Source organism: Condylura cristata, unplaced genomic scaffold (genome assembly GCF_000260355.1).
Source record: "Condylura cristata isolate star-nosed mole 26May11 unplaced genomic scaffold, ConCri1.0 scaffold00028, whole genome shotgun sequence".
In the NCBI taxonomy this organism is placed as follows: Eukaryota; Metazoa; Chordata; class Mammalia; order Eulipotyphla; family Talpidae; genus Condylura; species Condylura cristata.
In genome coordinates, this window is record NW_004567129.1 from 27,087,644 (window position 1) to 27,110,082 (window position 22,439).

Genomic DNA, 22,439 nt, shown 5'->3' on the forward strand with positions numbered 1-22,439 from the left:
CCCCAGCCACTGCCGCAAGAGTTCGATCCCTGGCAAGAGAGTTGACCCACATGGCGCAGCAGACCTTTCCTAGCTGCCACAGCAAGTTCCCAAAAGCCAGATTCCACTCCTTCACCAGGCCCTCGGCGCCTGCCGTCAGCAAGGTGTAGGTGTCGGGCCGGCTGTGGACACATAGCACCGACGAGGAGTGGGCCTGGAAGCTGTGGAGGAAGTTGCCCTGGGCTAGCCCCCAAGCATGGACCTCTCCATCCTTGTTGCCAGCATAGGAATAGCCCTGAGGGACACAGGTGAAGGAGCAGGTGATGGGGGAGCCGCTGAGGGGAGAGAACGTCTTCACCTCTTTCAGTTGTCCCTTGCCCTGGTGGGTGAAGACCCTCACCTTATTCTCACAAAAAGCCAGGAGGGAGCCCTGGGGGCCGTTCAGGGACAAACCCTGGACAAACTCGTAATCAGGCATGGGCACGGTCTGTGCCATCTGAAGGCCGCTGCCGTTCGGTAGGATGAACCAGGTGACCACGGGACCCAGGGTGCCAGAGAGCAGCACCTCGGTCGCTGGGTCAAAGCAGAGGCAGCTGACGTAGAAGTGGCAGGGCACAGTTCCCAGCAGGGTGAATGCCTGTTGGTGGTCCCCAAAGAGCCGTAGGCACACGTCGTCGCAGTAGGCAATGAGGATGTGGCGGGGCCCCGCGTGGACCATGGCTTGGATCGGTGGCACGTGATCCCGCACGTGGAACTGCTGCTTCAGTATTGCTTTGGTGTCCGTGTCTCCTTCCTGTATCCAAAGTACTGCCTAGAAGAGGATGAGAGAGGAGAGCCTGACCATGGAGGTGGGTTATGTTCCCAGAGTAAGAGGTGGGAGGGGCCTCCCTGTTGGCCTAAGGATTAAATCTCAGCCCTGTCACCTCTAGGGCCTGAGTTCGATCCCCGGCCTGGGAGCTGACCCACAGGGCGCAGCAGACCTCTCCTGTCTCCCCACTGCTCCCTTCAGCATGTATTTCAGTGGCTCTGCAGGTTCTGTTCCCCACTCTGTCTCTAATGAATTCTCTCACCCCCCTGACACCTTTGGCCTGTACCCCAGTTCTTCTACATGCAAAAAAAAAAAAAAAAAAAAAAAGGAAAAGAAAAATAAGAGGTGGGAAAGGACTGAATGTTTATTTCCCTCTGTGGTGCTAAGGAAAGTCTTGACAGCTTGAATCTGGGCATTTCCTGTACTGTGAGTCAGGTGTGTGATAAGCACCTGCTTAAGAGACTCCTCCCTGGGCTTCCGTTTACTGTACAGTATGGCTTCTACAGGTAAAGAAGGCAAAAGTAGGCACGTGGAGATGGCATTAAAATGGTCTCACTCCGGGTCACCCTCATTATTCTAGAAAAGAGCATTTTAAATAGAATGCGTATAAAGTAAATGAAAGAAGAAGGGAGACAAAGATGAGCTTTACCTTCATTTTGTTTGCACTTGGTTCCATCCAGTTTAAGGAGACAAAGTAGTTGTCATCAATGGAATAGAAACAGATGAAAGGGGAGAACTGGGGCTGGTGAAGTGTCTTGTACACAGTGTTGGGCCAGTTGCTCAGAACCAGCACGTCCTGATCCTTGGGTTTCCCATCAGCCTGAGAAAGAAATGTGACCTGAGCAGATTCCTGGGTGCTGTTCACTCATTTATGCAATACATATTTATTGACGGACACCGGACCGTCATCTAGTGACTCTCCTATTGGAGTAACCAGTTGCGAGAGTTTGAGGGACACAAGTGAAGGAATTGTGTCCTTCACCCTCAGTTTGCAACAGAACAACCTGATGCATCAAACACCCAGTCTTTCTCAACCAAGGCTCCGTAAATGAAGCAAGCATTAGGACCTCCCTGGTGGCACGAGGGGTTAAAGCACAGCACTGTGAAGCTGTCCCCAGCCACTGCCGCAAGAGTTCGATCCCTGGCCAGGGAGCTGACCCACAGGGCGCAGCAGACCTGTCTCACCCGTTGCTCCCCTCAGCAGTGGATTTCAGTGGACCCACCTGTTCTGCACCCCACTCTGTCTCTGGTGAATCCTCTCACCCCCTGCACCTCTGGCCTGTACCCCAGTCTGGTATGCATAAACAAATAAATCTTTTTTAAAAATCTGATTTTCTTTAGGGTGATTACAGATCCAGAAATTCTGGCAACATAAGATTGTCTTTTGAGCCTGTGCTCCCTGACCTTTTCTCTTCTATCTACTTGCAATTTCACAGATACTGGAAATGCAGCTATCTTGTAATCTTAAGATAATGAGCTAAATACTAAGAATGGTAGAAAATACAAAGAACACTGGTCAGAGAACATGTAAGATAAGGACACCTCCTACCTGTCTAATCCATGTAAGTCTATTTCCTGGTTTGGGGTCTGTTTGTTTGTGCAGAAGAACATGTTCTCATAATGTTACTACCTTAATCTAGAAGTCAGAGCTGTTTGCTGGTACGGGAGGCCCTTCTAAAGCTGTTCACATCCTGCTCATGCTATAGCCTGCCTTGGCAGGGATAAGTACTTCTTCCAAGAGACTACTTCTCCAGTATTAGTGCCTATTTCTCTTAAGTATCACCTTTATGTCCTTCAGGGTATTGTTTATGAGGAGTTTCAAGTCCTTCCACACAGGAATAAGTCTGGGTGAAGATGGCATCCTTGCGGTATTCTTGTTCTCTGTAGACATGTTGGATGAGAGGGCCTGTGGAAGGTAAGAGTGGCTGAATTACCACAGCCAGTGTCGGGCTGTGTGAGATGGGTGACGGGAGAGCAATGGGACTAGAGACGGGGACAAGTGAGGCATTCCTTTACTTTAGGAACAGGAGAAACTCTCTTATTTATTTCAAAAAGATAGGGGTGAGGGGCTGCCCTGGTGGCACAAAAAATTAAAAGCAGCACTATGAAGTTACTGGCAGCCACTGCAGCTTGAGTTCGATCCCTGGCAAGAGAGTTGACCCACATGGCGCAGCAGACCTTTCCTGTCACCCCACTGCTCCCCTCAGCAGTGTACCTCAGTAGCTCTGTCTGTTCTGCTCCCCACTCTACCTCTGGCAGGTCCTCTCACCCCTGCATCTCTGGCCTATACCCCAGTTATTTTATGCATAAATAATCAAACCTTAAAATAGAGAGAGAGATCTAGAATGACTCCTGGGTGCCTGGGCCTCAGTCTCAGTGACACTTGATGAATTTAAACAGACAGAAGAAGACTAAGAGTAGGCATGGAGGTGAGATAGTTTGATTTGGGGTTTGTTAGAGTTGGGAGTGAAGTTTCTGATGGGATGGAGACAACTAGATGTACTAGATGTATGGGTCTGGTGATCAGGGAAAACCTCTGGGCTGGAAACAAATGTATGAAAATGACCAACTTATGGGGACAGCTGCGTCCAGGTACCTGGAGGAGGCGCCTACAGGAGGCATGGAGTGCGAGACTTGGCGTCCGTTTATCACACTGAGCCAAAGCGGCTGCAGAGCCGGGTACCCTCTGAGACCGGGGGGGTGGGGGGGGGGGGGGGGTGGGCGCTTCATGGGAGTAGGTTTGTTGAGTGGATTGGACAAATGCTACCAGTCTCCTTAGTGAGAACAGTCTTCTATTTATTTATACATACAAGATCTGGGGTATAGGCCAGAGGTGCAGGGGTGAGAGGATTCACCAGAGTCAGAGTGGGGAGCAGAACAGACGATATGACTGAAATACACTGCTGAGGGGAGCAGCGGGGAGACAGGAGAGGTCTGCTGCTCCATGTGGTGGGTCAGCTCCCTGGCCAGGGATCGAACTCATGCTGCAGTGGCTGCAGATTGCTTCATAGTGCTGCACTTTAGCCGTTGCACCACCAGGGAGGGCCCTTAGTGGTGCTTCTTGAAGTGAGACTGGAGGCAACTTTTCCAAAGCTTGAGAATGAGGGAGAGGAGGAAAGGAGAGGCAGAGGGAGAGGGGTAGGTGAATACAGAGGGGTAAGGACAGGTTTTGTTTAACTTCAGGTTTTTCATTATTAAGTTTTCATTGTTAAATTGTTATAAAAGTCCCTAAATGCTGACTCCAAATTTCTGTACTTATCTTGTTGGGGACCCGACAGACAGCTCCAAGCGGGCACCCACGGGCTGTGGAGGGCCACCTTTGGGGTTCCCACTCCTGCCTGAACGACTGGAGGCACTTTCATGCAAGCATTTACCTCACTTCAATTTCTAACATGAGAAGAGTTTAAATTCTTCAATGTCCTGCATATGACTCTTGATGACAGGCATGGGAAGATCAAATAATTGGACCCTGGAGAGGAGGAGACAGGGGGTTTCTTTTGTTTTGCCTTTTTTTGTTTTGTTTTGTTTTGTTTTACGAGCTAAGGAGAGTTTGAATGTTGGGAGCAAACAGCCACTCTGGAGGGAAAGTGAAAATGCAGAGAGAATGGGCAGCTACACCATGTGAGGAGAAATGATTCCCGCCAGTTCCTTTTTTCGACTTAAGAAAAGGAGCTCTGACTGGGGCTAGGATTCATTCCTCCAGGGCTGCAGTGAGAGGCAGGCACTCCACTTGAACCCCTTGACCTCGGGGAGGAACGGTCCTCTTTCCCCTACTAAATCTTTAGAAAAATATAACTGAAATTTGAAAGCTTTATCATGGAAAAATTGCAAGATACACTCAGGGTGCTGCTACTGTGAGAAAAATGAAAGGGCATGCTGGGATTGAGGGAGAGCGGGGAGAAGAAAGAAAAGCTTAGCATCAAAACGGGTGGGGGGGGAAGGGAGGGAAATGCATGGGACTATGGTGGTGGCACACAGGTGATTTGGTGATGGGAAACCCGCGGGGATTACAATCGAGATGGAAAAAAAAAATGTGCAAAATGATGTAAAAATAAACTTTTGTAATAATTAAAAAAAAAAAAAAGCTTAGCATCTAGGAGGCTTACATATAACCCCAGATTCTGTCAATGTTTCCTTTAGACTTCTTGGACTGAACAGTCTTTCCTCACAGTTGGCGGATGTCTCCACCAGCACAGGGCGGCCGTGTCAGTCAGTACACATCTCTTGAGCTGAGAGAACCTGTCACTAGCACCACACACACCTCAGGCGTCCCCTCCCCCCAACTAACCTCCTGGCTCACAGACATCTAATCACATATCCCTAATTCTAGAAGAAACAGACTTCAGCCACGGCTTCTCACAGAAAGTGTGTCACTGGTTCCCACATCATAATGGTTGAGTGTCCCCTAGCCCCCTCCCCCACCCACCTGTGGCCTGTCTGGTGACACAGCACTGATAGCGTGAAAACCCCACAGGGATGTGCCAGGTGCTGGTAGGCCAGCGGGGCTGAGGTGGTGAGGTGACTATGGCTTTGAAACTGCCTCATGAGACCAGAGTGGCTCTGGCCCCCAGGGGCGGTACAAGTGACTGTGACACCAATGTCCTTGGCAGGAGAGGTGGGTCCCCTCAGGGGGCTTTCTGTGTAAACTTTAGCGCCTGTTTCCACACCATGCACTGCTCGTGCACGGTCTCCTGTAATGCCTAAAATCAGAGTTGACTGTTAAGATACAGTTCTATGTGAATTTGACTCTACTTTAATTTCAATGGACATCACTTGCTTGGGCTTAAGAAGTACCCCCACTTTTTTTTTTTTTAATTGAGATTCAAACAGAACTGGTGTCCCCTCTGCTGACGGTGGCAGCTAGGGCCAGAGGTGGGGGTGGGGGGCCCAGTCCTGACACCAGACAAGCGCAAGTTCACGGGAGGCTGCGGCCTTTGTGACAGAGACGCCGGCTCCTTGGGTCCCGCCACAGCGCCTCGCCCCACGAAGGCCGAGGAAACCATTAAGCCAACCCTATTATAAATACAGCAAGGGCAGGAAAGAAGATGCGTCTCTAGTTTGTGCCCCCGACCACATAGTAGCTGCCAGGGGTTCCCCAGGGAGGCAAATGGAGGAGCCTAGAAGCCAGGGCTGGAAGGGTTGGCGGGCAGCTGCATAGCTCCCTCCTGCCCTCTCCTCCTGGGGTTGTGGGGCACCATTGTTTGACCAGGGGTGGGGGTGGGGTGGTGATTGGTGGGGTTGGGGTGGAGTTGGGGGTGGGTGAGGGTCCCGGAGAGCGCTCCAGACACACACTGCACAAGCAAGCGCGTCCTGGCGGTGGGGCTTCCCAGAAGAGCAGTCTTGGGGACCCCCCTCCCCCCACTCCTCACCCCCTGCCATCCCGCGACAGGGTGAAGGGCGTCCTCGCTGGGTCTTTGTCCAGGATAGCTGATGGCCAGATCCGGGTCTGGGAAACTGGAGTTTCCGGGCCGCAGGGCCCAAAGCCCATGAGTCCGCCTCGCCCGTCTGTCCAGCCTGTTCCCTGGCTCTCGGCGGCGGCGAAGATGGCGATGAAGGGAGAAGATGGAAGACTGGGATGCCTCTGGGCCTGTAGCCCAGAACGCTAAGCTCTCTGGGTTTAGTTACCCTCCAGGTCAGCCTTCTCCCACGGTGGCTGCGGCTACCAGCAGACCGGACAGGGAGTGGCGTCTTCAGGAAGGTTCCGGGAACTGCACCCCTCGCACCGCAGCACGCTGGGCAGCGGCAGTGGCTGGTGTTCCTCAGCCCTAGAGCCCTTTGTGTTTCCTCTCTCCCCTTACTTCAGAGTTCCTGAGAAGAGGGGAGGCAGTGTGTGGATTTGGGGCGCCAAGCAGGTGCTGCAGAGAGAGGGGCTTTCCAGGAGGTGCCTCAGGGTCAGCCCTCTCCCCAAGGGGCCTGGTGCGCCAGGGCCAACCCAGAGCAAAGGGCGCTGCTGCTCTGGCCCCGATTTCAAGTTATAACCACGAACCCCACATGCTGCTCAATGTTTTCTGGTCAACACACTGTTATTGTTGTTTGCTGTTTCTTTGTTTTTATTTATAAATAATCATTCATACAAATTTGTTTGCACCCAAGAACTGGGGTGCAGGCCAGAGGTGCAGGATGGGGGTGGTGAGCGGACTCACAAGAGACAGATTGGGGAGCAGGACAGGCAGATCAACTGAAGTATACTGCTGAGGGGAGCAGGGCGCAGGTCAGGAGAGGTCTGCGCGCCATGTGGGTCAGCTCTGGGCCTGGGGATCGAAGTCGCACTGAAGCCAGCTTTGCAGTGCTGTGCTTCAACCCGCTGTGCCACCAGTTCTTAAATGCATAAATAAAAGTAAACCAAGTAAATTAAAAAAAAAAAAAAAACAGAACCTAGAGGCCGCTCATGGAATGGTGGTGTAGGAAGGGGGAAAACTGTGTTATCCCAAAACGAAGGGATAAAATGTTGGGTCTGCAGATTCCAAAATCCATTTTATTTCTGCTTCTCGGTGCTGCTAAAAGTCATGCCAAATCGACATTCATTTTATAGTGTATAATCTTCAGGGGAGGAGGCGAAGGGGCACGGGCCAGGACAAAGGGAGATTCTTCTGCCTTAAGGCCTCCAGGTAGTGGGCACCACTGTCTGCTGGGAAGTTTTCCCACTTACAGGAGAATGTGAGCTTCACTAATCTCCCCGGCTGCCCTTTTACCTTGGAGGAAAAAGACACATCACAGTGTGTTGCAAATGAGAGCCTCCTCTTTATTTCACAAATAGAAACTGGTTTCTGGGACGGGTGGGGAGAGGACTTTGGCCTTTCCCTGTCTGGGGACACAGGGTCCAGCTTCTGGTGACCAGGCCCATCTGCAAGAAGTCCTGACCTCCCGTGGGTCTCGAGTCAGGGAGTAGGAGCAATGACGTGGGGACATTTCTCGGAGAGGTGAATATCTGCTTGAGGCAGACTCTTCCAGGCAAGTTCTAGGATCCCATATTGGGCAATGCCCATGGGGAGGATGGCACGCACGTTGTTCTGCTCTGGGAGAGACACTACATGCTGGAAGACCAGAGGCCGCGGGGGGGCGTGAGAACTGCTGTAGTACAGGTGGTAAAACAGCCGTTCCCCGGGTGCCAACGGCATGGCCTTTGGGGCCTCTCTGTCGGTGGCCTCTTGGGGTTCTTCCCCCAGGAGCAGCTCCTGCAGCAGCCTCTGGATTCGGGGGGACTTCAGCTGGTACAGGTCCATGAGCTGGTGGAACTCTTGCATCCACCCAGCACTGTCCTTGGGGTACTGGTCCTGCAGCGTCCGCAAAACGTAGTACAGGGCCACGAAGGTCTCCCACGGGGGCACCTCCTCCTTGTGTTTCGAGACGGGCTGTGCCGGCTTCCCCAGCTTGGGTAGTTTGGGAACCCTGCCCTTACCCTTAAAGGCCCAGAAGTCCTTTTGAAACATCAGGGCTAAGGTTTGCTTTTCCACACAAGCGTGAGTGTCGGTGAAAACGTCTCTCACGACGGGATCAAAATGGCGCCTCTCCATCTCCTGCAGGGCGTGGGAGCGCTGGCGGGCCCGCGCACTCCTGTGGGGCTCCCCGAGGAGATGCCAGTTGATAGCCTTTGCGTCTGGGATCCTCTTGGTCACGAGGGGGGCCTTCAGGGTGGGCTCAGCCAAAGGTCTGAGCCAGCTCTCCCGCTCCTTCCCTTTTATAGGAGGGATCACTTTCGGGTACTTTGGGCTCAAGGGCGCCTTCAGGTGTTTCGAGATACCTGTGCTCCGGGGCCGCGGGGCTGGCCTGTGACGGTGCGCGATGGCATCCAGGAGGGCCAGCTGCATCCACTTTACGTTGCCCTTTGAGGTGAGGTCTTGGAGAACCTGGCACAACCTGTGGAAGCTGTTCCTGGAGATCTGTTCTCCGGCCTCCATCCGTTCCAGGACCCAGTGGAGCCAGTTGACGTCTGACAGGCTTACCTCCACCTGTATCTTCTCAGCCGTGGCGGCTGGCAGTTGTGGCTTAGTCTTCTCCATCAGAGATGGACGGTGCCGCATAATCCACTCCCACTTGGTCTCTAAGGGTTTGCCTTGGCTTGTCTGAGCTTCCATGGCCTTCCTCAATAGATGGGACACGTAGGGCGTCTGTATGTCCAGTTCCGGAGACTCCACGTCTGTATCATACCTGCGTGCGGCGGCGGCCGGGTAGCCCTGCGGCTGTCCTTGTTCGTGGATCAGCTTTGTCTCTGCAAATGCCCTGGATGTCTCAGACACTGTGGCCTTAAACTCTCGGGCTCTCTGTTCCAGAGACACAGACTCTGGAATCTTCTCTTCCTTCTCCAGAGATACTGAGATCAGTTTCTTGGAAAGACTTGTCGGCAACCTGAGAGAGATTTTCAGTTCCCTGGAAAGGGCTTTCAGCTCTCGGGAAGGAATTTTTAGCTCAGAAGGAATTTTAAGCTCCCCCAGTTGTACAGCACTGTCCATGAGCTCAGGAATTTTTTTTCCATCAAAAGGGACCATTTCTCCTTCTGTTGGGCTCTTTTTTCCTTTTAACTTCAATAGCTTTTCTAATTTTGAGACTGTTCTTTCCTTGTCTACTCCTTCTTCCAATGAGCGTCTCTCCTTTGCTTCCTTCTTGCTCAAACTTTTCACCTCTTCCTTGGCCACAGCTTCCTCCTCTTTAATCACTTCCTCCTCTTCCTCCTCCTGCACCTTCTTTGTCTTCCTCCTCTTCTTTCCCCTCCTCTCCACTTCTTCCCCCACCTCCTTTAACTCGTCATCCACACCTCCCACCCACTTTATCTCACTAACAGCTTCCTCCTCTTCTTCCTCCTCTTCTTCCTCCTCCACTTCCTCCTCTTCCACTTTTTCCTCTTCCTCCTCCTCCTCTTCCACTTTTTCTTCCTCTTCCTCCCTTTCTTCCTCCTCCTCCTCAGACAGAGTTTCTTTCTCCATCTTATCTAACAGGATTTCAAGTTTCCTAGAAAAGTTCTCTTCATTTTCCAACTCATCTGCTTGACTCAAAGGTGATGGAGACACTTTCTGTGATACATCACCCCTCTTTGGCTCTTTGCTCTTTCTTGACTTTGGACGAAGGGATGGGATTACCTCTTCATCCTCTGTTAATTCTTCTGTTTCTTCTAGTAGTCCTTGCTCTTTTTTTGCTAACCTGCTTTCTTCCTCAATCAGTTTTTCCTCTTTCTTAGTCAGGCTTATCATTTGGTCAGCCAACTCCCTCTGCTTCTTTGCCAGTCTCTTCTCTTCTCTGGTCATTTCTGATTGTTCCTTTGCAACACTCCACTCTTTGCTGTCAAGTGCTTTCTGTAACCTGCTCAGTTTCCTTTCCTTAGCCATGAGTAACCTCTTTACCTTTGCCAATTGTAGCTCTTCCTTGGTCAGTGCCTTTTCCTCTTTGGTAAGTTTTTGAAGTGCCTTTAATATTTTCCTTCTCGCTTTGGGTTCCTTCAAGACGTCCTTGCTCTCTTTAATGGACTTCCTTATTACTTTGGCAAGCTTCCTTTCTTCCTGGACATATAACCTCTCTTTCCGAGTGTTTTCCATTTCTTCCTTGGCAACCTCCCTTTGCTCTGTGGCCAGTATCCTATCTTCATATGACAGTATCTTCTCCTGTAGTGATAACTTCCTCATGGTTTGTTCTAGGTCTTTCTCCGTTGCTACTTCCTGTCCTGAAGTTGCTTGAATCTCATCCTTAGACCGCATTTTCTTTTCTGCCACTCTCTCCTTCTCCTGGGCCAGTTTCTTAATTTCCGATTCCAGTGCTGTTTGTTCCTGAGCAGCATCCCACTTTTTCCGGCTCACTTTCCCTTCTTGGAGCATTATCTTTTCCTCCACAGCTAATTGCAATTTGTCCTGCGCCAGTTTCTGCTGCTTCTCAGCCAGAGTTTTCCTGGCTTCAGCCAGCTTTTTCTGTATAACAGTCAGTTTCTCTTTCTTCTGGGCAAGTGTCTTCTTTTTCTCTGCCACCTGTTTCTCCAGCTGAGCCACTTTCTCCTCACACGCTTTCATTTTCTCCTTTATGTGGGCTAATTTCTGCTTGTCCTGGGCAATGTTTTCTTTGTGCTGCAACAAATCCTGTTTCCTCTGAGTCAGCTGCGCCTTCACCAGAGCCAGGTTCTCCTTCTCCTGAGCCATAGCCATCCTCTTCTGGGATAGTATCCTCCTTTCCTCTGTGAGCTTCTCTTTGCTCTGGATGAGTAATTCCCTCTCCTCAGCCACTTTTTCCTTCCTCTCCATCAACCGTTCCCTTTTCTGGGCCAGTCTTCTCTCTTCTTCAGGTGATTTTTCCATGTCTTGGGCCAATCTGTTTTCTTCCTGGATCAGCAGGTCTTCTTCCAAGGCCAGCTTTTTTTCTTCCTTGGCCAGTTTCTCCTCTTGCCAGGCCAGTGCCTTCTCTTCCTCATTCAGTGCCTCATCTTCCGCATCCAGTTCCTTCTCTTCCATATTTAGTTCCTCTTCTTTCCAGGTCATTTCCTCCTCTTCCCATACTATTTCTTCCAATTCCTGGGCTAGGTCATTCTCTTGACTTATCAGATCCTGTTCCTGCTGGGCCACTCTTTCCAATTTCTGGAACAGTGACGCTTTTAACATAGCTAGCTTCCCTACTTTTCTTGCGAGGGCCTCTTCTTCTACAGCCAGCTTCTCCCATTTCTTGGAGAATGAATTCTTTTTGTGGGCCAATTGCTCCTCTTCCCGGCTTAGCTTCTCCTCTGTTTTGGCCAGTTTTTCCTCTCTCCGGAGAAAGTTCCACTCAGTCTCTGTCGTGTCCATTTTATCATGGGCCATCTTCTCATACTCTGTGATTAGCTTCCTCTCTTCGTGGGCCAGTTCTCCCTCTTTTTGCGCTAGTATCACTTCCTCTTGTGCCAGCTTCCTCTCTTCATGGGCCCGTTTTCTTTCAAGCTGTGCTTGTCTCCACGCCTCCTGGGCCTGTTTCTGTTCTTCCTCTTCTTCTCCCACCACCACTTCATCTCCCTCCCACACCTGAGACAGCAGGGGCAGCAGTTCCTCCTCCGCCTCGGCCACTTCCTGCTCCCCCTCGGACCCTTCCTCTTCCTCCTCTAACACTTCCAGCTCCTCCTCTACCGGTTTCTTCTCCTCAGCCTTTACTGGTTTCTCCTTCTCATCCTCTGGAGGTTTCTCCTTGGACCTAGACGACAGTATCTCTTCCCAGACATATGCCCACTCGTCCCACTTCTTCATCATTTCCTCCTCAGCCGGCTTTTCCTCCTCTGGGACTGGCTTTTCTTTGGCCTCGTGTGTCTCCTCCTCTTCCTCAAGCTCCCTCTTTGCCCACTCTTTCTTCCATTCCCTCCAGGGTATGTGTATCTCACTGTGAATCTGTTTCCACTCATCCCAGGTGTCCCTCCACTGCTTCCAAGACACCTTCCTCTCCTCAAGTGGTGTTTCTTCTTGCTCAGTCACTTTCTCCTCCCCTTTGGCCACTTCCTCTATCTGACTGACCACTTCCCCCTCTATCTGAATGACCACTTCCGCCTCTTTCTGACTGACCACTTCCCCCTCTTCCTGGACGGCCACTTCCCCTCCTCTCTCACCAGCCACCTCCCCCTCCCCCTCCCTCACCTTCTGGCTTATAGCCTCCTTTCCTTTGGGCATTTTCTTCATTTTTTTATCTATTTTTATCTCCTGTGAAACTAATGACATCACTTGCCGAGGGGTCCTTTTAGAGGGTTTCTTTTCTCTCTTCAGTCTTTGCTTTTCCTTCCCGAGGTCTCCTGTCTCTGCAAAAATCACTTTTTTTTTCTTGCCTTTTTTGGGGCTCACCCGGGTTTCTGTCAAGTCCTCCTCACCCCCTACTTCCTCCGGCACTTCTTGCTCTTCCTCTTTGGGCATTTCTTCCTTGTGGGTGACCACCAACTCCTCTCTGATGGCTGTATCCTGAGTAAATGCTGTTTTCTCCTCTGGCCAGGCCTCGTCCCAGTCAGGAGTCTCAACGAGATCACTTTCTTTCTTCAGCAGGGGGCAGATCTCCTGAAAGAGCTCCCAGCTAGGGTGTCGATCAATCAGGACCTCCCGAGCCCTGGTCACGATCTCGTTGTTCAGAGATTCTGACATTTTCGTTTGGGAACCAGATATCCTTAAGGTCATGAGACGACAGAGGTCATCCCGCCACTTTAAGACCTCCCCACGGATGGCCCTGGAGCCAGGCAGGCCAGCGGTGCCTCGCCCGCTGGCTTTCTTCTTCACAACCACTTCTTTCTTTTCAGGCTCCTGAAGTGTCTCCATTGGAATGTCAGGACTTTTTGTCTTTTTGAGCTTCTTTATGGGTATCTGAGTTGCTTTTTTCTTGCCTTTTTTGTCCCGTACTTTCTTCCGTGGCTTTACGGGCAGTGCATCCTGTGACGCACTTATCTTGGAAAGTTCTGTTTCTTCATCTTTTATAATGAGGATTGAGTGCCTTCTGCCAGAAATGACTATCTCTTCTACCTCTGGGGGACGGTCACCTTCATCCTCTGAGGAAACTGGCTTGACAGCCTCTAGGCCCATCTCCTTTATCTTCTTGAGTCCCCGCAACCATTTTCGGGCTGGTGGGGGAAAAAAAAAAAAAAAAACAAGAGATGCAGGTAAGGAAAGCTTGGGAGGCTTAAGTGGAATCCTTCCCAATATCTGGTATGAGGTCAGAGGGATGCTATAAAAGAATCTGCAACGGAGGGGGATGAAAGGGGGCTGAGGCCTTAGAAAATAAAATAGACATTCTTCTTGCTTAATCCCCAGAGTTCCCCCACCCCCACCACATACCCCCAAATCCTACAGAATAGGCCTTGGAGTCTGCTGAGTTGGGGTGGATTCTTCCCAGGTTTTTTTTCTACAAAAAGGTCTTTCCACTTAACTCTCTTCCTATTTAGTATCTTTTGATCCACCTTAGTACTAACCACCCTGAGCGGGCCCTGAGCCATGCACCAGATCACTCCATACATACCATGTTTTTTCCCCCCTGCCCGGCCCCGCCTCTGGCCTTTGCTGGGCTTCACAGGGACTTCATGTTCCTTAGCAATTATAGTGGGCTCTGAGGGCGCCCCGTCTAAGAAGACAGCCAGAGTAAACTCAGGCTTTTTGTGTTCGCGGGACAAGGTCAGGTTTTCATCCAGGCGCTTTTCCACTTGAGTGTAAAGGATGGGGAGGTCTGTGGCTCGCATCCCCAGCAGATGGTCCAGAGGCTTCTCCCCGACCATTTCCTGCCTGTGAAAGCCGAGAAGAGGAGGGATCATGCAGAGTCAGGGGCAAGAGGGAGGAGGAGGAGGAAGAAATTGCTGTGGAGTGAGCAGGTGGCCTGGCAGAGTGGCCAAGCTCCAAGAAAGAAAAAGTCTAGGGGGCCCTCCTTGGTGGCACAAGGGTTAAAAGCATAGCTCAGTGGCCATCTCCATACCCACTGCTGTACAAGTCCAGCCAGGGAGCTGACCCACAGGGTACAGCAGACCTCTCCTCTCTCGCCCACTGCTTCCCGCAGCAGTATATTTCGGTAGATCTGCCTGATCTGTCCCCTGTTCTGCCTCTGGTGGATCCTCTCATTCCTCTTCCCCGCACTTCTGGCCTGTACCCCCATTCTTGTATACATAAATAAATAAAAAATAACTCTTAGAAAAGAAGAAGTCTAGGAAGCAAATATTGTAACAGGGAAGTCCCCAGGAAGAGGGTAAGTTCCAGGTTCCCTGCCCCACCCAGAAGGAGGGTCGAACTGAGCAGAGAAGAGAAGGAATCTGAAGAAGGACAACGCAGGATGGAGAGCCAGAAGGAGACCTGAGGGAGCCACATAGAACAGAGAAACATGTGAAGAAACTTTGCTTGCTTCTGGCCCTAGACTGGGTGAAACGGATGTGGGTGAGAGGTTGACTGTGGCAGTGTTTATCTTGATGTTGATTCTGCTCTTTTCCGCCCAGACTTGTCTGGCCATGTCTGACCCATAGGGTCCTGGCCGAAAGGTGCTTTAGGCTTGTGGGGGGCTTTCCGGCCTGGCTTTGGGCCAATCCCTTCTGGGTGGACTTTTGCCCACGAGGAGATGGGGAACTTCGGGTGTTTGATTTAGAAACTCTATTCTTTGTCTTCTGTGTTGTATACTCACTGTATTAAAGTTCCTTTCCATGAAAGGTCTTATGTGTTTTGTCTTGATGCAGCAGATGGCAGAACCTATTGAGAGCAGGCAGGTTTGGGGGTTCGGTGATGCCCTTCTCTCCCTGCCCTGTAACAAAATGTCAGTGCATGGAGTGACCTGTACGGCGGCTCTGTGACCTGAATGGGGGCAGGAGATGAGGGTGAAGAGGGGGAGGCGGGAACAGCAGACGGAGTGGAGAAAGGTGTGAGTAGTTGGGGAATTGTCAGACCCGTCCAATGTCCAGCGGGAAGAGGCTACGAGTGAGGGGGGGGGGGGAGGCCAGGGAAGACTTGTGAAGAGGGAGCAAAGGAAGGAAGAGGGAGGGTAAGTGGGTGAGGGCAGGAGAAAAGGCGAAGTTAGTCACGAACTCACTGCATCTCCCGGAAAGTATCTCGGTTCTGGATCAAGTTCAAAAGGGAGCTCTTGGAGTGGATGCCGGTCTCGGCCATCAGGCTCAGGACCTTTTCCCTCACTCTTTGGTCCTTGTCCATCAGCCCTTGGGCCAGCGGCATGGCAAAGAGGTGAGTAATGATGCCGAGGCGCTTCAGCCCTTCCCAGGCCAGCTCTCGGATTAAAGGGTTGGAGTTGGTGGTGTCGTCCAGCAGCCGGTGGGCCGTTTCGGAGCGCAGAGGCGGCGACACCTCGTAAGAGGCAAAGATCTGCCCCAGGGCGCCGATGCACAACTGGTACTTCAGCGGAATGGCGTGGAGCATGATGTTGAGGACCGTCTCGATCATGCTGCTCACAGCAATTTCACTCATCCGCTTTCCCAGCCAGCTGCGGTTGGCCGCGTCCGTCAGGACGCTGTAGGTTACGTCCTTGGACGCTCTCTGCTCTAGGAAGTGCTCGCTCTCCTTTTCCACTGTCTGTTCTTCGTGTTCAATGATAGGCTTTACCCTCCCGTGCCAGAAGACGAATTGCGACTTATCCCACTCCAGTTGCCGCGTGGGTGAGTGCAGGCTGCACTGCAGGAATATCGGGCTGCCCTCCGGCCAGAGGCGGGCCCGGATCACTGAGTTGGGGATGTAGCCGTCGGGAGCAAAGGGCCAGTCCCGCCCGTGACCGAAGTAGCACCGCAGGATCTGATAGGGGTTGAGTCCGTCCCAGCTGGTGAGGTTCAGCTGTGGCGGCACCACATAATGGGGCTGAGACTTGCTGTCCTTCATCCAGTCCGCCTCGTCCTTGTTCAGGGAGTCGCATATGAAAGTGGACCGTATCACGGTGCCCCCCTCCTCGTCTTCCTCGACCACGTGTGGCACGGAGTGGTCGAAGGCAATGGCCCGCTTATTGACAAGCTTCTCCAGCCCCACCAGCTCCTGTCTCCCTTGCCCGTGGTAGACGTATTTGGGCACGAACATGGTCTCAAAAGAGAAGAAGAAGCTTGGCATGAAGGGCCTCGGGAGCTCCAGCACGTCGTCCAGCATGCTCATCAGGCTCAGGCGGGACAGCAGTTCTGGCGGGATCAGTCGTAAGCAGGACACCAGATAAAAACTCTGGTTGAAGGTCACGAGCAGGTCGCCGCGGTCGTTGGCGAAGCAGAGCGGGCCGAAGTGCAGCGACGAGTCCAGCATGGCGATCAGCCTGCCGTGGAAGTTCCAGATGCGGACGGTGCCATCGACCGCACCCGTGACGAAAAGACTCAAGGGCAGGCAGACGTCAAAGGACGTGATGGCGCACTGGTGCAGAGGCAGCGTCTCGACGAACGACGTGCCGCCCGGGGTCTGCGAGGACATGAAGTCGTGGAACTTCCAGAGCCGCAGGCAGTTGGTCTCGGTGATGGCGCCCACGGACTTGGGCAGGAGTTTCAGGTGTTTCAGCTGACAGCTGCTGAAGATGCTGGCGAGGGGCCGCAGGTGGACATGGATGCCCTCCAGCACGGCCTCCGACAGGTGCACGTAGTCATCCATCCCGTAGGAACAGAGCAGAGAATCCCCGTGGCTGCCTGAAACCCACCGAGGCAGGGTGCAGAGCGCAAGCACGGCCCCGAAGTGCGTCATTTTCTCCATGCGCGCACAGCTGTGCTGGGACAGCACTCTTATCACGCCACTCTGGTGCCCAGCAAACATCAGCCCTTCCAAGCCCCGGCCCAGGTGGAAGTGGCCGTAGGCCAGGCACTGGACCCAGTCCTGCGTGTCCGGGGTGGTGCACAAGAGATACTTGGCGGGGCACGGGCAGCGGGTTGTGTCGAACACCAGCACGTCCGTACTGCCGGTTGCCACAAAGAGCTCCTCTTTCTCTGGGTCATAGGCCCAGTCCACTGCCCTGTCCAGGATTGAGTAGGGCCAGGTGACCACCAGAAGCTCCCCGGTGACCGGCGACACAAAGCGCAGCAGGCCGTCGTCGGTGACACACAGGATCCGGAACCAGTTGTGACCGCAGTGAACGCGCCGCACCTCCTGGGGCGAGGAGCCGCAGACGTTGAAGAGGTTGTAGAAGGAGGGCAGGTGGCGCAGGGAGAACGTGTGCGTCGTCTGGCAGAAGAAGGTGGTGTTGTCGATGAACTGGAGGCGGAACAGATACTCGCCGAGCTCCAGCCGCCGCAGCAGACTCCCCGAGGTCAGATTCCACTCCTTGATGATGCCCTCCTTGCCCCCCGTCAGCAGGGTGTGGGCCTCCGGCCGGCTGCGGATACACATCACCGCCATGGAGTGGGCCTTGAAGCTGTGGAGGGAGTAGCTCTCGCTGAGGTTCCAGGCTTGGATTTCCCCGGCCTCGTTGCCTGCGTAGAGAAAGCCCTGGTCGAAGCAGGTGTAACAGCAGGTGATGGGCGAGCCGGAGGTGGTGGACGTGAACCTCTTCACCTCGGCCAGCTGGCCATAGCCCTGGCGCTCCAGGACCCTCACTGTCGTCTCGCACAGGGCTAGGATGCCACCGTTGGGGCCATTCAAGCTGATGTCCTGGACGAGCTCATCACTGGTCATGGTGACCGTGTGGGCTATCTGGAGGCCCCTGCCACTCCGCTCAATGATCCAGGTGACCACTGCTCCCATGATGCCTGACAGCAGCATCTTCATTTCTGGGTCATAGCAGAGGCAGCTAATGTTGAAGCGGCAGGGCACGATCCCCAGGGACTTGAACGCCCGGAAGTGGTCACCAAACAGCCTCAGGATCATGTCGCCGCAGTAGGCCACGAGGATGTGGAAGGACCCCGTGTGGACCATGGACTGGATGGGCGGTAGTCGGTCAGTCATGGAGAATGTCTTCTTCTCGACATTGTCATCCAGTTTGTTCTTCACCCATACTACAGTCTGGAAGAGAAGACAGGAAACTGCCCAGCAAAAACAGTTGAAGGGGAAGGGCCAGACTTCTGGGTGTTACCCCTGTTACACTGAGGGTGACCTGGAAGACTCTAGAGGGTGTTCACTCCCTGGTGGTGGGGATTGGAGCTACTGTAGCAGCAGGAAGCCTAGGACTCTTTCCCTAAATGCCACCTTCCTGATGGGAGCCCTAAAATCTACTCAGTGTGGAGACTATTGGTGGAGAAAGGCTGGGGGAGGTGGGGAACCCTGGATCCAGGCTGCACTCATTCTACGGGTCTATCTTAACTTTGTCAGTCAGGGGTGAGCACTTCTATGGGCGCGGCCCCAGTCAGACGGGCTAAGGAGGAGAAGAAAGACGAGGCAGCTTTACCTGAACTTCTTTAACGCTCGTTGTCACCCACGAGAAGGAGACGAAGAAGTTGGCGTCACTGAAGTAATAGCATATAAGTGGCATGTGGTGAGGGTAGCGAGACTCTCTGAACAGTATCACGGAACGGTCACTCAGCACCACGATGTTGTTCTTTGAGCCATCTCCTGTGGGCTGGGAAGAGGCATGGCACAAACCTAGAGGCCAGGACCAGCCACAGTAGAAGCGTTTCCCAGTTGGTCCTGGACCCCAAAGAACCACCCACTAATTATCTGTGACGCCTGCACTTAGCAACAAGACTACCTGCACAAGAGACAACTTAGCTGGGCCCTCCCTGGTGGCACAAGGGCTTAAAGCACGCTGCTATGAAGCCGTCCTCAGCCACTGTAGCACAAATTCAATCCCCAGCCAGGGAGCTGAGCCACACAGCCTGGCAGACCGCTCAGCAGTGGGCTTCATCAATCTGCCTGTTCTGCTCCCCACTCTGTCTCTGGGGAATCCTCTCAAACCCGGCACCTCTGGCCTGTACCCCAGTTATTGTATGCATGAATAAATAAATATTTGAAAAACAAAAAGCGAGAGAGAGAGCTTAGCCCCTGCAGGGCCTACAATAACCAAGTTTACAGTGTGAGCACAGGTGCAAACTGACATTTTTCCAACCTGAGGTGTGTTCTTCCTTGTGTCAAAAATGTGGATGTCATAAAAGACACAATTAGCAAATGGTCCAGGCAAGTGTGTCATGAGTTCTCCACATGTAATGTCACAGATTGTCCCGAGGGTTAGTGCAGCTTTAAGTCATTAAAACTGCTCCAAGTAAGGTCTTTAAAAATACAACATAGTGGCCCTTCCTGGTGGCACAGCAGGTTAAACACAGCACTAAGAAGCTTAAGCCACTTTCACGTGAGTTCGATCCCCACCTGCCCCGGAGGTGACCACTTGGCGAGGCTGACCTCTCCTGACCCGCCCGCTGCTCCCCTCAGCAGTGTACTTTGTCGATCTTCCTGTTCTGCTCCCCGCTCCGTCTCTGGTGAATCCTCTCACCCTCCTCATTTCTGGCCTGTACCCCAGTTCTGTATGAATAAATAAATAAAATCTTAAAAAAAAATACAACATAGTTATCCCACAGAGCTGGCTTCTGGGGTCCTTTCACACAGGCAACCGCAGCAAAGCTGGGTGGGCAAAGCTGGGTGGCAGGTGTTCTCTCTAATGCGCCACAGGGTTCACCTTCCAGTATCAAAACGTCCTTGCAAGAGGTCCCTTGACTCATTTGGAAATTGACGGCACACTTCCCTCTAAGGTGAGAATTTCGCGAGGATCTACTCTGCCTGCTGCCCATGTCCAGGGCTTCTCTGAAGTGCTCTTAATGCAACACAGACATACGTTACCTTGCTTTTATCTAGCACCTCATTTAGGACGTGCTTAAAGTCCTTCCAAAGGGGAATGAGTCTGGGGGCAGACATCACTCGGATTATCCCCTCATCCTCTTCAGGACCGTTGCATAAGAACCTGTGGGGATCAGAAGAGGCCGGCTTAGCTAGGACTGCTTCTGGGGGATCTAGGAATCAGAAGGCAAGATCCACGACCTTGTGGTTTCTGAACACTGTTTGAGTGTCACGGACTTTTTAAGACATTTAGTCCTCATTACAGCCCACTATGGTCGCCATTGCTACATTTTACAGATGAGGAAAGTGAGGCTTGGAGAGAGTAAACAGAAGAGCCGGGAGGTTGGTCTTCGGGGGGTTGGATCTTAACCCAGGGGAGTATTATGGGTGAAGCGTACAGAGAAACCTTTAGAGGAATGCCAACACAAGCAAATCGTCATCCTTTGTTGGAGGTGATAGATCAAGGACATTTTATGAGAACTAAGGCATGGCCCTCCTGCACCAGGATTCCTGGGGGTTGGGCACACCTTAAAATGCTGATTCCCAGGTCCTGCCTTACTTAGACATATTCAAGCCCAATCATGGTCCTACTGAAGCCCCACTGGGGAGGTGAGATATAGAGGTTTTAATTGGTTCTGTGGACATTCAAGTCTGACCGCTGAAGCAGGAAATTGAGATGTCCAGTTAGCAGGACCGGAGAGAGAATGCTGCTATTTAGACTTGCAGGCTTCCCCAGGCTTGTGGAGTCCAGGAGCTGTCGCATCTGGGATGTGTCTGGTCACACCAACCTCCTCCTCCCCGTTCCCTTCTCTGATTTTCATGAGGACATATGTCTACTGCTCCCGGATGGATTGTGAATAAGTCCTACTTTTCACAAAGCTCTCTGTCAGGGATTCTGTCCTTACTGGTCTGAGAGAGAACTTGTTTTCCTCATTTGTTCGATGAGGAGACAGTAAAAATGTGTCTTTCCTCTTTCACAAGGCTGTTGCAAAGATCAGGTAAGATAATTCACGCGAAGAACCTTTCCAGTACACGCTGGAGCACCAGTTATGTAGCTGTCTTTAGGCTGACTTGGTTCCCAGGAAAAACCATGGCCCTTATTTCCTTTCACCACCCTTGGATGACCAGTTGCCCTGAAAATGTGACCGCTAACTATAGTCTGGCCTGCAGGGGGCAGTGGAGGCCACCCCTACGCCTGGAGCAGAAGCAAACCGGTTTACAGAAGCGATGCCCAAGTGCGATTCCCCACAAGGGCGCTATCAGCGACACCCGAGAACTTGTTAGAAATGCAAATTGCCGAGCCCCACTCCAGACCTCCTGATTTGGAAACTCTGGGTCGAGCCCCCCCCAATTGAGTTATAACAAGTGCTTCAACTGATCTTATGCACACTAGTTTGAAAACCACTGTTTTGAAGAGCTATTGGATCTCCAAATCGGTTTTGCTCTTGAAAACCACTGTTTTGAAGAGCTATTGGATCTCCAAATCGGTTTTGCTCTGCTTTCTGAGGCAAGGTCAGTAGGTCCCACCCTGGGTGTGGCTGAACCTCGGTCATGGTTGTCACGGATTTGAAGGCTGGATTCGGGGAGCAGGGGGGAGAGAGTGTAGAGTGGGTTAGAACACACACACACACACACACACACACGCTTTCACATCAATCCCTTCATTAGTTCTGGAAAAAATGAGAGGCAGGTGTGATCATGTCCATCTTATATATGTGAACGTGATTTCAGAGAGGAAAAGGGGTGTGTTCAGGGTTTGCAATTGCTGACTAAAACTAGGTTCTAATCTGCAGTTCAGGACTCTTCTGCCTATAAAAGATGGAGCCGGGTCTGCCCGCCTGCGCTGAGGACACACTCTGCCCACAGACCCGGCTAACGGGAAGTGGAGGATGGCTTCCAGACTCCAGTATCTCCTTTCCACTCCCCTGCACACCGCCTTCCTGTTCTTTCTATTCTGTCCCCCTGTAAGCCCGTACTTGCTGCTCTTCGGACCAGCCTCCTGGAGCATATGATCTACAGGCAGAGTACACAGTCACTTCTTCCAGAACTCCAGCTCCCTTGAGGCAGCCACCTGCCAACAGAGGGCCAGTCCCCACAGCTCAGACTTATCCTACTGGCTCTCAAATAACTGCTGAGAAAGAACAGTCACTTGTAGCAAATCTGTCATCACTGCCTTCAGTTTCCATGGACCCTAATATCTCCTCTGGGTCCCAGTTCTCTTGACAAAGCAAGCATTTGGGGCCCTTCAGGGACCCATTCCTAGGGGGTCCTGAGAAAGATGGCCTTCAAACCCCACACCTCTGCTTGTTTTTTGCCACCCCACACACCAGCGTCACAGGTTTCCCCTAGAGGAAAGCGCGCTCCTGTAATAGCTCACATTTGATTACCTCATCTTACGGTCTGCAGCAGCAAGTCCGTAACGAGCTCTAGATGCCTTAAGTCCCAACACTCTTGATTTTAGTATCTTGATAACCCAATGATCCAATGGAATTCAAGTGCAGGAGCCAACTTCGGGGAGAGAATAGTTGGGGCCAAGATAGGGCATGTTC

General features: G+C 52.2%; 2 protein-coding genes across 3 annotated transcripts in view; both read right to left on the bottom strand.

Moving 5' to 3' along the window:
- Positions 1–6,275, bottom strand: part of LOC101633880 (WD repeat-containing protein 87-like) — an 8,488-nt gene extending 2,213 nt beyond the window's left edge. The window contains 4 exon segments of the mRNA XM_012730490.1: positions 65–790; positions 1,437–1,607; positions 3,384–3,396; positions 6,157–6,275. Coding sequence (XP_012585944.1) covers positions 65–790; positions 1,437–1,607; positions 3,384–3,396; positions 6,157–6,275 — 1,029 coding nt within the window.
- A 1,314-nt stretch (positions 6,276–7,589) lies between these two features.
- On the bottom strand, positions 7,590–19,968 carry LOC101634111 (WD repeat-containing protein 87). 2 transcript variants are annotated; one of them, XM_004690290.2, is made up of 9 exons: positions 19,894–19,968; positions 18,632–18,682; positions 15,254–18,129; positions 13,712–13,971; positions 12,355–13,316; positions 11,755–12,225; positions 9,565–11,715; positions 9,166–9,498; positions 7,590–9,111 (listed from the first exon to the last, which is right to left on the bottom strand). In XM_004690290.2, exons 1-9 carry the CDS (start codon positions 19,966–19,968, stop codon positions 7,666–7,668), a joined length of 8,625 nt encoding a protein of 2,874 aa, XP_004690347.1. In that variant the 3' UTR covers positions 7,590–7,665. The 2 variants fall into 2 exon arrangements, with proteins under 2 accessions (XP_004690347.1, XP_012586044.1); XM_012730590.1 differs by having other exon boundaries at positions 18,512–18,682.
- Between the last annotated feature and the right edge of the window lie 2,471 nt (positions 19,969–22,439).

Bases quoted from the DNA above. Each gene is read 5' to 3' on its own strand.
- LOC101634111 (XM_012730590.1), bottom strand. From the start codon at position 19,968: ATGTCTGCCCCCAGACTCATTCCCCTTTGGAAGGACTTTAAGCACGTC. The intron at 18,683-19,893 runs GTAACGTATGTC...GCCTCTTCCCAG, and splicing joins AGGTGCTAGATAAAAGCAAG to CCCACAGGAGATGGCTCAAA. The intron at 18,130-18,511 runs GTAAAGCTGCCT...CTTCTCTTCCAG, and splicing joins CGAGCGTTAAAGAAGTTCAG to ACTGTAGTATGGGTGAAGAA.